General features: G+C 45.2%; 1 protein-coding gene across 1 annotated transcript in view; it reads right to left on the bottom strand.

The window, feature by feature from the left end:
• Positions 1-1138: 1138 nt before the first annotated feature.
• The window catches only part of PRKCE (protein kinase C epsilon), a 315220-nt gene continuing 301516 nt past the window's right edge, over positions 1139-14842 (bottom strand). The window contains exon 15 of the mRNA XM_082217524.1: positions 1139-7788. Within this exon, the coding sequence (XP_082073650.1) occupies positions 7642-7788 (147 nt within the window). The 3' untranslated portion in view covers positions 1139-7641. The remainder of the gene's footprint in view (positions 7789-14842) is intronic.

The raw sequence follows: 14842 nt of genomic DNA on the forward strand, positions 1-14842 counted from the left end.
AGGCAAATGGAGCTAGTTTGGACGACACCCCTTTTCAGGGTATGCAGAATTTAGATTGATTTGCTCCTTTGAACACCAACCAGAAATGCACAAAAATATGTAAGGATTTCAGTGGCTGCTGGGACTACGTGCTTTGGGGTCCATTTTAACACATTCAGGTGAGCTCTGTGCATTTCAAAATAGTGTATTATGAAATTCAAAAACATGCAGATCTAACCCATGACTGTCTTTCCAGTTATGCTGCTTTAAATATGCATTTTATTTTTGACTTCCTTTAGAAATGTTTTCTTTTGAAATATATTAGGGCTGCCATACGTCCAGAATTTCCCAGACACAGCTGAGATTTGTCCACTGAAAATGGCATCTGGGTAGAATTTTCAAAAAGTGGCAAAATGTCCAGGCAGCCCATATTGGAAATGTTGATCTGTTGGCGATTTCCCCCCAAAACAGGTAAAAACTTTGGCGTGTTTTTTGAAATTTTGCCAAAAGCAGCTCAACCATTTTTGTGTCCGGATTTTCACTTTTTGAAATATGGCAACCCTAAACACACACACGTTAAATGTGCATTCTGTGCTTGAAATCTTTAAAATAATACTTTAGTTTCTTGTTAACTATGTTGCTTTTTTACTTATTTTTTATTTTTTTTACTTATTTTTTAATTAATTATGTTGCTCAGAATGTATACTTTATACTTTACTTTCTTCTCTAATGTTATATTCTGGAGTGTTTTTACTATGAACCACTTGTGAGATTTTTCTCCCCCTCCTTAAAAATATAAAACAGTATAGTTCAGGCAACTCTTACAGCCAAGTTTGTGCCAAATGTATTGCTCTGTTTTCCTTTGGACCACATCAGCGAGGCCAAGAGAGAGGAATCTTGTCGTCTGGCCAGCCCAGGACCTTCAGAAACACTGCCCAGGCTTGCAGCCAAGGAAGGTCACTTTGGTACTGCTAACACGGTGGTTGGACTTCACCCCTGGAGGTGTACTCCATTGTCTCTCAAGACAGATGGATGCCAACAAAATATAAATGAGTAATCATAATAAATGATAATAATGCTGACATGTAATGTATATACTATCCTCTGTCTCTACAATAACCTCTTCGTTCATTTGAAAAGAGTTGTGAGAGATGCGAAATAAGATTTTAACATCCTTGATTTATTAGGTTCCGAAACAATACACATTCACATCCTTTAGAATACAGTACATTTGGCACAGCAACAATGACTACAATGAAATAACCCTAACGAATGGCAAGAGATTCAAATTACAACCGTAAGAAAAAAATTCTGTACAAAGAAAGCCTCACAATAAAAAAATACCTCCCTGCTCCTCTAAAACGGAATACATTTCATATTTCCCCCCCAGAACTATTCTGCACATAATTTCAAAAGAAGTCTTTGTTTTTTCCGTTTTTAATTTTTAAAAAAGCCTTTTTTGGAGAGATAGCATTATTTTAACAATATGGAATTCCCTCCCGCCCACATGCACGCTAAACGCTGTCTCTAAAAATAGAGATAGAGAAAAATATCCTGATTTATTTATTTATTTTTCAAATTTTTGCTTGCCTTGGCATTTTGCACACCTTTGAACAAAAAAAGAGGGGTGGTGGAAAAGAAGCTTGACAGAAGAGGAAGAAATGTAACAGTGTGTTCATTTTAAATAAGTTCAAAGTTAACAGACAAAAACCCGCTAGTGTAAACCAAACTACTTGAATTGAATTCCTGCGTGGCAGGGGGTTGGACTAGATGACCGTTGGGGGACCCTTCCAACTCTACAATTCTATGTATTCACTTGAAACTGACTTGAAGGCAGCATTCCCTGCACACGGGCCAGGTTGCTTAAACCCCACAAGCCTTCAATGCAGTTGTAGCCTTTGCAAAACTAACCTGGCGGCTTTAGAGGCTGACGCACCTGCCATCAGAAGGTGCATCGGGGCAGCCCAACCCGGTTCAAGTGAGTATTGCCACGCAGATGGGGGCCTGCATCATCCCAAACGCATTGGCAAACACTCACTGAATGAAGGGCATTTAATACCTGCACGGACCTCTCTTGCTGGAACGAGGCATGCAGAGGACTCCCAAGACTGTAGCTGCGGATTCTGCCTGTGTGAAGCTATTTGTTTTTCTGTTCAGCATCCTAAAGAAAAAGGAATGCAGGTGTTGGGACTTCCTCCTACCCGCTTCAAAAAGGACGAATGACGGTTTGTGATTTTTCACACCAGGAACAAGGGCATCGCACACTCCACAATTTTGCTTTGCGCAATGCCTCCCGTTAAAAAGGCTTTGCTAATCCCCTGTTTTGCGTAAAGGCCTCTCGTTCCATACAAACAGGACAGTGCGCTGTACGATAGTTTCCTCATTCTAGCCAGTCTTATGGGCAGCCCCTGGAGGCCACTTGCCTACCTCCAAAGCCTCTGTTTGGTTCGCCTAAGGAAAAGACCACTTTTGCATTGTCAAGTTCACGCTTCAGATAGCCAAAGCTTAGCATGTGGCAGAAATACACAGGGCAGAAATATCACCACGCAGAAAATGAACGGGCAGTTCTACATGATCCCCACCCCGCCCCAAATGAACATAAAATTAATGAGATGATGTGACCTTTGTGATGTCTCTGTGCTTCCACTCCGTGAGCTGGAGGGGTGGGGGTCCTTTTATTCCTGCCCCCTCCCCGTCCTGCTCCAGCCCTTAAGTTTTTAGTGAAGATAAATTAAATTATTCTAAAAGCTTTGTTCCATTACTACACCGGTAAGCTAGACAACACATGACCACGTAACTTGATATAGCATATTTAATATTTTGAAATCATCAATATTTATATGTGTGTGTATATATATAGATATACACACACACACATAACATATATATAAAACACTACACCTGAGTTTAAATACGGAAACAAACAAAAAAGAAAAACCACAATGGAACGGAATATAGTAATTGCTATGAACAGCCAGACACAAAACTGACGCTAATCTATCCTGCCTGTTTGAGAAGATCCCCGGGACCAACTTTCTCAGGCTATGTGTGCAGCGGGGGGAATCCTTTGTGTGGCCCCAGCACATGATGCACCAGGGATGCCTGCCACTGCAGGCCATGTGGCAGAAGCCCATGTCGAGACTCCTCTTCAGGCCCCTGGCCCAAACTTGGGGCGTGTGTGCTGCTTTCACTGGCTCTCCGGTGGGCCCCCTCCTCTGTCGATGGACTTGGTGGTGGCAGGCAACAGTGCTCTGAGCAGGGGGCTGAATGTGGCCACCATTTTCATTTCCCACAATGCCTTGGAGCGAAGCTACATTATCAGGCTTATTGTGGGAAGTGAATGTGGCAGCCAGACCAGCTGTCCAGCACAGCTCAAGGCACTGAGCCATACTTTTCCTTTTTTAAAAAAAGAAAATAATAATGTAGGGGCCACTGCAGGTGTCGGCAGCGGGCCCTGTCAGTTGCACAAATATGACTGGTGCGAACATTATCGCTTTCCACAGGTGTCGGGTTCTTCTCAGATGGTCCAGAGCTCCTCGTGTTATTTGAGCAGGAGAGGGAAGGAGTCTCCAAGCTCCACGCCACAGAGACAGCACGAGAAAGCGGCCTGCGGCTAGCCTGTGCTTCTGTCAGTCATGGCCCTTCCCTTCCTCCCCACCCCCCACCCCAATCTCTATCATTCCATATAGAGTGTAACTATACAGGAGATTTAGTACAGCTTAATATAGGTATACATCTTTCTTTCTTTTAATAATAATAGAAAACAAACAAATAAAGTGGGGGGAAATCATCTCAGACAGTAACTTGAACCAATACACATACAGAGTATTGCACATGGACATATTCATAATTATTCTTTCATAGGCTAACTTTGTTTTTTTGTGGTTTTTTTTTAATAATATGCCTGAACATGCAGCAGTTGATACCTCTATATTCATTGAATTCCACAGGCCTTGCAGTAAACACCTATATACAAAATCCTCGTCTGTACAAAAGGCAAGAGAGAGAGAGAGAGAGAGAAGGAGAAACGATAAAGGAAAAAAGCTTCTTTGAGTGCCACTTTGCCAGTCACAAGTATATATAAATTCTGCAATTGGAAAATCCAAGTGCAACAAGTAAAATGGATTCCCTTAACTGCTCACTCAGCGTGTGTGTATATACATAATATATATATAGTATACACACCACTCAACGATACACGTACACACACGCACACGCACAACACAGGGTACTCCCAGAAATATAAGTACATAACACTGTCAGCAAATCTACAGGCGGTAACTTCACATTTGTTAATGTACTGTCCACATGAGTTACCTTATTTATTTTTTCAATGACTACACAAGAAAATCCATTTACAACTCTTAGCAATGTCAGTTTTTGAATCTTGATCTTCAGTCTCTTGATACACATTTCACATAATGAATGGCTTTGCCTGGCTTTGTATTCTTCCTGTATAGCACAGTTTTATACCAGATTATTTTCTTCTTCTTCTAAATATCAAAAACACACACAAAAGAACAGTAGTACTATGGGCCATGACCCAGCTGGACCCATAGTACAGTAGTACAGTATCATGTTATCCTTAATCCTCCCTCCTTCCTGTTTCTGCCCAGCCCTGAGCCAGGGCCAGAAGCCCCACAATGCCTTGGGGCCAAACAAAATGCGCTGTCAAATGTGTCTTTGCATGCAGCACACCTTCTTATTTTTAAATGCAACCAGCAGCTGTTGGAGGGGTCAATAATTACTGAGATCACAGAAGGGGCTTAACCCTTTCTCTCCTTGCTGGAGTCCTGATGAAAACAGCTCCTCTGAAGCTGCTGTTTGCATTGGGAGGAAATGCAGCTGCTGGGTGCATTTATTTTTCGAGTGCGTACGAAATGCAAAGACTTTTAGCTAGTTTGACCCTCAGCCACTACCTGCTATGTCTGTATCGGCGATGCTAGCTCAAAGCAGCCCTCTCTTTCCCAGTGCATTTGCACAGACAGCTCTAGCAACCTCTGCACATGGCCCTGAGAAGGACAAGGGCTCCTGCATCGACACACGGGCTTGTGGTGGGCTGCTCCTGGCTCAAGGCCAGCAGAGAAGGGACGGAGAGGGAAAAGGCTATGCACAAAGAACCATGCCCATTTTTCTCCTTTGCAAAAGCCTGCAAAAGTAACACACTGCTGTTAAAAGTAAAAGGAGAAGTAGGACATCACCCAGATTCAATACAATGATTCCTTTAAAAAGCATCTTTCTTAAAAATCCCCTTCACACCTGTCATTGCATCAATGACATGAATGATTCAGGTACCAGTTTCTAAAATAGTTTCCCTATGGAAGTATTACTATGTACATGTCGGAGAAGCTGTAAGATTTGCAGAAAACCTACACTGCTTTATTAAAGCAGTTACAGGTTGGTGTTTTTTTTTGAGAATTTGCCCGATCTTTAGCCCTTTAACATCTGTCTATAAAGCATCTAAGTCTGTCTGTTTTGATTTTATGATTTAATAAAACATTTGTTTATTTGTTGTTGTTGTTTTTTTAAAAAAAACATTGTTTCGTATCTTGGGGTGGGGAGCAATTTTCCTGATATAATCATTAAGACTTTCCATGGCAGCTTTACCTGACTATTTTTTATCAGTCCTTCAGTCAGGCAGGTTTTTTTTCACTCAGCAACTAGCTTTGCAGAGAAGTGCGTCTTTGGGTGTATTTATTTCAAGATCCACGGTAAAATATCTGTGTCCCATTCACTTATGGCTTTGTGGTAAGGCTTGGCAAGGGTACAACCAGCAGAGAGAAGGAGGTAAAGAGAGATGTCTCCCTCGCAAAAACCCTGCATTATGAGGGCTAAAAATGTTGCCGGGACAGATTTCTGGAAGCACCTAGTAGGGAGCCGAATATTTACTACCATGCCTGCCTTTTTCACGCAATCGTGCGCATGCTTAATTGGAGATAAACCCCACTGCGTGCAACAGGGTTTACTCCTAGGTTGAGCACACGCAGGCATTCTGCCTTAGAAGAATCTTAGTACAGCTGTGGGAATTATGTAGCAACCATGCACATTATAGTCCCTTCATCCCTTCTGCACTGATGGCCTCTGTTCTCATCAGTATTAACAAAGAGCGGGGAAACCTCTGCCCAGGCTCCTTTGCCCTGAGCTCAAGCTGGTAGTACTGTGGGCCGTAGATGCCCTTAGCATGCAATGGCCTGGTTCTATTGAACTAGGAAGCCCAACGCAGCAGAACGTTGAAGAGAAAGAATGTGCATTGCCTTCTGCTTAAAACGCAACTCCTAAGCCTAAGAAGCAGAGGGTGTCCCACCTACCTGTCTTCTTAACACACAAGCAGCCCGAAAGGTGGCACTTGTTTGCCAGCCCCCTCCTCCTTAGTCTCAGTGTTACCTTTGTAGAACTTGGCGGGGAGGAGGGGTGGGGGCAAAAGTAGACTTGGTTGCCTCTGCCCATCACTGGCTGTGGCTCCACCTGCTGCTGTCTTCGCTTTCCTGACTTCCGCCCACCAGCCACGGTTGAGCCTAAGAGGATCAAAGCTTGGAGGTGAACTCTAGTGCCATGGGCCCCTTGCTTACCCACAGAACTGCAGCGTCCTGAAGGTCTCTTTCCATTAAAAAGAAACGGAAGGGTATTTCTGCGAAAGGCAAATGGCTGATCCTAAAGCTGTCTGTCCGGCTTCCGGCAGCTATGCTGTGCTGCCACAGCAAATGCGATGGACCAATTCACATTCGATTCAGGAAAGTCAACACAAGGTGACTTTATCCCCACCTATTGGTTTGGGTTGGATAGCTCAGCCGGGACGCCATGAGACTCTTAATCTCAGGGTCGCGGGTTCAAGCCCCACCTGGGGCAAAAGATTGCAGGGGGTTGACCTAGGTGGTCCTCATGGCCCTTCCAGCTCTACAATTCTATGATAGTTCCACAGGGGCAAGAAAGCAAATCTAAGTGTTTGTTTAGTATACTTGAGAGGTGTGTGTGTGCAATGGGACGGTCATTTACCATGTCTTGGAAAACTGTTAGCAGGAGTGGAGAACCTTGTGCCTAGAAGTCAAACACAGCCCTCAAAGCTGCTCTATTTGGCTGTCAGAAATCTCCTCAGGTCAGGGGGAAGGGGAAGCTTTCTAGTGACTTTTAAAAAAATCTCCAAAATGGCAGAATGAATTAGTTCTGCCAGGATAGCTCAGTCGACAGAGCACGAGACTCTCACGGGTGTGAGCCCCACGTTGGGTGAAAGATTCCTGCACTGCAGGGGGTTGGACTAGGTGACCCTCGTGTTCCCCTTCCAACTCTAAAATTCCATGATTTTATGAAGGTGCTAGATGAGGATGGGGAGGACAAGTCGCGGCCTTCTGGAGAACAACAGGAAATATCCTAAATTGAGAGGGTCGGGGGGGGGGGCGGCAGCAGCAGCAGCAGCAAGAAACAACAGCAATGTGTTACCTTCACGAACTACTTCTGGCACAAAATATTTTGCGTTCCTTTGTGAGATGGAAATCGTGAGTGCCTCCAGCTCAAGGACAAAAGGAAAATAACAATAAATAGATAGACATAGTAGAAAGTAAGGGTTATGGGCTCAAGGTCAGAGAAGTAGCTCTTGACTGGGTAGCGGAAAACCACCTCTTGCAGTGTCAGTGAACTGGTGGCCCCAAACGGCATGCTGGGGACTTCTTATGGCAGCAGCTCTTCCCCAAAATATGAGAAGCCTTTAAATTCTTCTTGGTTGATCTGCTTTATAATTGTCTCGTCCACTGCTGTTAATACTGGGTCTTCTCGTGTAAAGTCTTGATCAAAGTTATTTACATCCCTTTTGGTTTTCTGAGGAAAAAAAGCAAAAAAATAAAAAAAGGGGAGAGGAGATAAAGATGAGGAGTTCTTTCGTACTTAAAAACCCCAAACACAGAAAACCCAGTTTTTTGAGGGGAAGTGGGGTGAGGAAGGAAGCGGGGGGTGAGGATGTTTTCGCTTGTTTGGCTTCTGAGGTAAGCCAACAGGTCCCTGAAATTATGTGCATATATAAAACCACCAGGAGATAATGAGGATGACCAGACGAGATCACAGAAGCGAAGGATGGGTTTGGAGTAGGCCGGCTGGCCTCTTACAGGGGAATATCGAGAGCGATGACAACAGCAGATAGCTACAATTACGATATTATGCAGCAGTGGTTGCCGCTGTATATTTAGGCGGGCAGCTATGTTGTGAATATGCTGTATATTTAGGCGGGCAGCTATGTTGTAAAGCATGAATTCAAACGTATCTTGCCTGCAAATGGCGTCACGGGATGAGACCACAAATTGGGCATGAACAAGGAGGCAGGAGGAGCGGAACCCCAGAGCCTCCTTCTGAAGCTGAATGTTGGAAAACTCAGGACAGACAAACAGAAGGAAGGACTTCTTCACCCAGCTAAACCATGGAAGTTTCTAGCACCCGACGTGAAGGGTGGGGGCACCAACTTGGGGGGCTTGAAAAGGGGATTAGGCAGCTTCGCTGAGGATAAAGCTAACGCTGGCTTCTGCTCATGTGCTGGACCCAGAAGCTGAACTTAGTGAAGAATGCTGCTGCATGATTGCGCTGGTTGCCTGCTTGTGTTATTGTTAGTATACAAAGCCCTTAACAGCTTGGGACCTGTTTACCTGTGAGAGTGCCTTGCCCCATAGAACCCCACTTGACTGCTTGATCTATGGAACTGGCAGGGTCTTAGGTATTGCATAACAGTCCACATTTGTAAGAAACTGATCTTTTAGCATGGCAGCTACCACACTTGGGACCCATCTACTTATTGACACCAAGCAAGTGCCTTCACTATCCATACACATAGAAGCCGCCTTGTGCTTTAATTTGGCTTTAATTTATTGTTGATTTTAATTATTTGTTAATCATTTTAAATACCAGTTTTTAACTGCTTTTTTTTTAAAAAAAAGATAGTTTGTTTTATTCTTTTTGAAAAACACTTACGAGGTTTTATTGTGAGTACGTAAAACACTTACGGGGTTCCCTCACTGTGAGAAGCGAAGTTACATGCAACCAGGCAGAGGGCCTTCTCGGCAGTGGTGCCCTCCCTGTGGAACGCTCTCCAGTCGAATGTCAAGGAGATAAACTACACAACTTTTAGAGGACATCTGAAGGCAGCCCTGTATTGGGAAGTTTTTTAATGTTTGACATTTTATTATGTTTTTATATGTGTCAGAAGCTGCCCAGAGTGGCTGGGGCAACCCGGTAAGATTTGAGGGGTATAAATAATGCTGTGAAATAGATAAATAACTCCCCAGTATTAGAGGGCCTCTGAAGACAGGTGAATGAGGATCACAAGCTGGAGAGGGACTACTGACTTCATGCCTTGCTTTTAGGGGATTCCCACAGGTATCATGTCTGCCACTGCGAAAAGAGGATGCTGGAGCAGGGAGCCCTCTGGTCTGACCCAGCAGAGTTCTGGTTATGTTTTTGGAGTGTGGCTCCTATTCTCTACAATGAGGGCGACATTCTGACAAGCTGAATCTCACGATACTGTCCTGAGACCTTTTGATGAAGGGTGGGGTATAAATCTAATGAATAAAAGTTAATAAATAAAACACTTGGCCTTCAAATGTCCCCAGGGTGCTCCTGGGCAGTGGCTTCACCCAACAATCACTGCACTTCTGCAAATGGCTGGCTTGATGACTTCCACTGTTGCCTCTGATACTGGTTGCTGCTAGACCTAACCCTTCAGTCACACCAGCCATGGAGATGGGAGCCAGGAGGATGTTGCTTCAAAACCATACAACAGGTCAGCCATCTGTGAAATGCTTCCTGGCAAAGCCTTCCTTTGGAAGCACCTGAAGCTAAAGGGTTTTCCAAGTACAAAGCAGGAGAGACACAAGCTCCTGACATAGACTCCCCACACCTCACTTGTATGTCTTGGCTTGGCAATGATGCACAATGGCTACACACACCATCCCATCAGAAAGCAAACTGCCTGTTACGTTGCCATTGCTTGCAACGGAGCCCCATGGCCTCTTTGCCCACTGGGAGCAATTTAAAATGGAAAGGAATGGGAGGAAAGGAAGGGAGAATTGAGCGCTTTTCATACCAGTCTCACCCACTCTACCCATCTCTCCTTCCTAGTTTAACCCCTGCCAATGCTCTGGATGTGCATTTGCTGGCCAAGGCTCCTGATTTGCTAGGATCCCTTTCCTAGATACCTTCAAAAAAACTTTTTGTGAAGCTACGCACACACACCCAAACAAAACCCCCCACACATATTTGGCCCCCCAAATAGAAATTGCCTTATTTTGTTCTTAGTTGTGTTTGGGGATACACATATTTTCATGTCTTACTTAGACAAGCAATAGGAGTATTTTGCAAGCTTGCATGAGTTTGATAACACAAGCATGGCATGACAAGAGCTTGTGACAATAGGTGTAAATATTGCTGCTTTTGCATCCTTCTAACATCAGTGGCAGGGACGCGGGTGGCGCTGTGGGCTAAAGCCTCAGCGCCTAGGGCTTGCCGATCGAAAGGTCGGCGGTTCGAATCCCCGCGGCGGGGTGCGCTCCCGCTGCTCGGTCCCAGCGCCTGCCCACCTAGCAGTTCGAAAGCACCCCCGGGGGCAAGTAGATAAATAGGTACCGCTTACCAGCGGGAAGGTAAACGGCGTTCCGTGTGCGGCTCTGGCTCGCCAGAGCAGCGTTGTCACGCTGGCCACGTGACCCGGAAGTGTCTTCGGACAGCGCTGGCCCCCGGCCAATAGATGTGAGATGGGCGCACAAACCCCAGAGTCTGTCAAGACTGGCCCGTTTGGGCAGGGGTACCTTTACCTTTACCTTTAACATCAGTGGCATCCAGTGGTTACTGGGAGTGAAATAGGAGGTGTCATCCAATTAAAAGACTCAGGAATAGGAATGGGGAAGGTGTGGCCCTATAGATGTTGCTGGACTACAACTTCCAACATTCCTGGTGCTGGCTGATGGGAGTTATAGTCCCACATTATCTAAAGGACACAGGCTCCCCATTCTCGCAGGATGAAGAAGAAAATTGCGGTTCTAGGGCTGGAATGAATTTGTGTGCAATGAACTTCCAAGTGAATTCCTCCAGCTGAAATTTCTTTGCAGTTTTTGGGACCAGATGTGAGAGTTTGTCTCTGCATGAAACCTAGAAGTTCAAAGGGAAGGTGTGTGAATCACTCAAGTCATCTCCGGTGCATGCTCAGGGTTATGTAAAAACTGGGCCGCCAACTTTTAAACTAGCCTCCTGCTCTTATACCTTTTCACAGCACCTTGTTCAGCTGCCATAAAGGGGGGGCAATGCTTCTCTCCTTGCTGCGAAAAGCTACTGCTGTTGCTTCTTGCAGATCAAGCTACTGTTCATGGCACAGAAGCAGACCAGGATTGACTCTGGGCAATTCAATGCTAGCACAAAGTCAGAATGTGCTATGGAGCATAGATTCATTAGCTAACTGTTACCTGCTACTGCTGCAGCACCTGTTAGAAGAGAAAAGAGGACTCCGCTGCCTCTTAGTGGCTGAAAAGAAACTGTAATGCGTGGGAAGAGTTTGAAGAATGCTCTTACAGTAGAAGGAATTCAGTTTGCTTCCACTCCAGCCACATCATTTGTGCACTCCTTTATCGGGGAGAACCCAGATGAAGTAGCTTTGCTTTTCTCTGCTGTTCCGCAGTCTTTCTAAAGACCGGCTTTGTGGCCATTTCCACCCACTCCTCAGTTGTTGAATGCAACTGCAGCATCAACCTCTTTGGTGTGGTCTAAACAAGACCTGCAGTAACTGGTGCAGCCCTGCCTCTCAACAGAGCTTGCCCTGCACTTTCCTGGATGTTTCTCTTTCCCGGCCAAACAGCTAACTATCCTATTACTTTTCAAAAGGCTTGCTTTTGTGTGTTTGACTTTGTTTGTTTGCTAAACTACAAGTGCACCAAGAAAATAAAAATAATAACTCCATAGTCATATATTTGCTTTTAGCAATGTAGGCCTACCTGAAGCACCGAGAAGAGGCACAGCTATGACTCCACCCCCCCCTCCTTTCAATCTTCATTCCTCTTTGGTTGTTTTATATCAGGGCTGCGGAGCCAAACTTCCAGGAATCAAAGGCGGCCCCCCAAGCCTCTCTACCTGGCCCTATGGACTCTCCCCAAGCCACACCCCTCACTGGCCCTGGTTTGTACCCTCCTTGCATGATTTTGCCTGGCTGGAATGTGTCCTTGAACCCTAACAATGCCTTTCACTTGCCTGCATAGAGGGTAGAAGGGGGATTGCGAGTGTGTGTAGAAACTAGCCTACTGTGAAATTTACATCAATTGCTCCACCCACTTTTGTCTCTGGCCCCACCCACCACTGGCTTGTGGTCTCTGGAAGCTTGTCCTGGAAGGAATGTGGACCTCAGGATGAAAAGGGTCCCCCACCCTCGTTTTTATATTAATCCTCCTTTGCAAACACCTCTCCCGCAAAGCCATCCCCACCATCTCTCCGCAGTTCCCAGCAACTGCCTTTCTGCACCAACTGGCCAAGTCTGGGCTGCTTTTTGACCCTGCCTACGTAGAAGCCAACATGAGAATACCAGCCATGTTGAGACTATTCCCTCCCTCCTCCCCACCTAGGATCAGACCTCAATACTTACTTATTTTTTACTTTAATTGAGAAGAGCAGGTGGGTGGGTGGGAAAACCAGAGGCAAGAGGCAAAGGAGAAAATAGAAAGCCATGGCATGAAGGTAGAGGTCAGAGATAAAATGATAGAGTGAATGTGGAAGACAGGATGAGAGAGGAGGAGGAGGTTGAGAGGCAGCGAGAGGGACAAAGTGATGTGGTGAACAGGAATGGAGTGGGAAAGAGCTTTACTTAGGAAGAGGAAGAAGAAGAAGGAGGAGGAGGAGGAGGAGGAGGAGGAGAGGAGGAAGAAGAAGAGGAGGAGGAGGAGGAGGAAGAAGAAGAGGAGGAGGAAGAAGAAGAAGAGGAGGAGGAGGAAGAAGAAGAAGAGGAGGAGGAAGAAGAAGAAGAGGAGGAGGAGGAGGAGGAGGAGGAGGAGGAGGAAGAAGAAGAGGAGGAGGAGGAGGAGGAAGAAGAAGAAGAAGAAGAAGAAGAAGAGGAGGAGGAGGAGGAGGAGGAAGAAGAAGAAGAAGAAGAGGAGGAAGAAGAAGAGGAGTTTGGATTTGATATCCCGCTTTATCACTACCCTAAGGAGTCTCAAAGTGGCTAACATTCTCCTTTCCCTTCCTCCCCCACAACTAACACTCTGTCAGGTGAGTAAGGATGAGAGACTTCAGAGAAGTGTGACTGGCCCAAGGTCACCCAGCAGCTGCATGTGGAGGAGCGGGGAATCGAATCCGATTCACCAGATTACGAGTCCACTGTTCTTAACCACTACACCACACTGACTCTCTTTTCTTAGGAAGTTCCTGGTTGAATTAAAGTAATTGTGGTCTGGTGAGCTTAATTTTTTTTAGCAAGAGCAAAAAAAATGGGGAGGGGGAGGGGGGAGAATACTATTGAAAGATGCTGTGATGAAAAGCCACATGGGGAAGGCAATGTAGAGTGAGGAACTGGCAGGTGGAGAAAAGGTTAAGCACTGCTGCTCCTCTCACTCTGTGCTCCAAGCAGCTTTTCTGAAGAAACAAGGGGGTAGACATGGGCAAATCTGTCAGTTTCTCATTGCCCCAATCTTAAGTTCAGCTGCCTATATTTCCACATCCATTTGCTTTAAAATAAAATTTAAAAATAGCATGGTAAAAATTCATTTGCATCTCTTCTAATTCTAGCAAGCCATTTTGCTTAATGTAATGTGCTGGGCGTGTCATCTGCACTCATATAGATGTGCATTTGCAGGCACACCTTCCTCTCCCATATGCATTTCTGCACACTTTTTTTTTAGTTGGACAACAGCATCACAAAGTTTGGCTCATTTCTGGAAGAGTTAACGAGTTAGGCCTGAATTGAAACGCAATGCAAATTCGATTTCCCCTCCACCCCTGTATCAGGAGGCTACAGATACACGGGTTTGCACCTGACAAACAGCAGATTAGCTATGATGGCTTGCCTGCCATGTTCACAAGCTCAAATTCTAGGCATTTATTTATTACATTTAAGCCCCACATTTCTTCAGAGGGGCACCACCCTTCCCTCCACCTCAGGAAGCAAAACAATTTGGGCTGGCTCTGCAGCGAAAATTAAACTTGGGGGTGTGAACAAAAGTTAATTTTTCAAAGAACCAAATGTACAATTTAGGGCCAAAGTATCTGTGAATGCATTTACTTCCTCTGTTTTGGGCCTTAGCGATTGCCTTCCTAAACGCAGAACTGAGAATACTGGACCGCCCTTCCTTATCCTTCTCATGAAAGTGATCTGTTTTGAAGCGCTTTGTTGGAGCCCTTCTGCTGAGCACAGCAAACAGGTCCAGCGGCATTTCTACTCCTTAGCATTACTGTCTTAAGATTCCAGTCTTATAGGTGGTGCCTAGTTCATGGACAAGGGTGATTTTTTAAAGGCACGGCACCCCACGGCGAACGTTTTTCTCAGAGACTGTACAATGGCAAGCTGCAGAAGATGCAAAGCGCACTGGATGCCGAATGCCACAAATAACATGGGCATGGTGTGGTCTTGTTTTAGAACTTCATTTCTTATTATACATTATCTGCCACCAAAATTTCCAGTGCTGCTCTCCTGCAGCAAAAACAGCAGCAGCAGACATTCTGAAACGGCACTTCAGAAGAGAGGCTCCAGTAGGAAACAGCTGAGCAAGAAATTCAACTGTATCACTTGTGGCCTGGATCAAGATATCGTGTATTTATCCCACTTCATGTGCTAATCAGCTTCCCAATGCCAGGAGGTTTTGTTATCATCAACACTGCTCTGTTAGGAACATAGGAAACTCCAGGGTTTCAAATGGGTTGG

Source organism: Podarcis vaucheri (genome assembly GCF_965113315.1).
Source record: "Podarcis vaucheri genome assembly, chromosome: 3".
NCBI lineage: Eukaryota > Metazoa > Chordata > Lepidosauria > Squamata > Lacertidae > Podarcis > Podarcis vaucheri.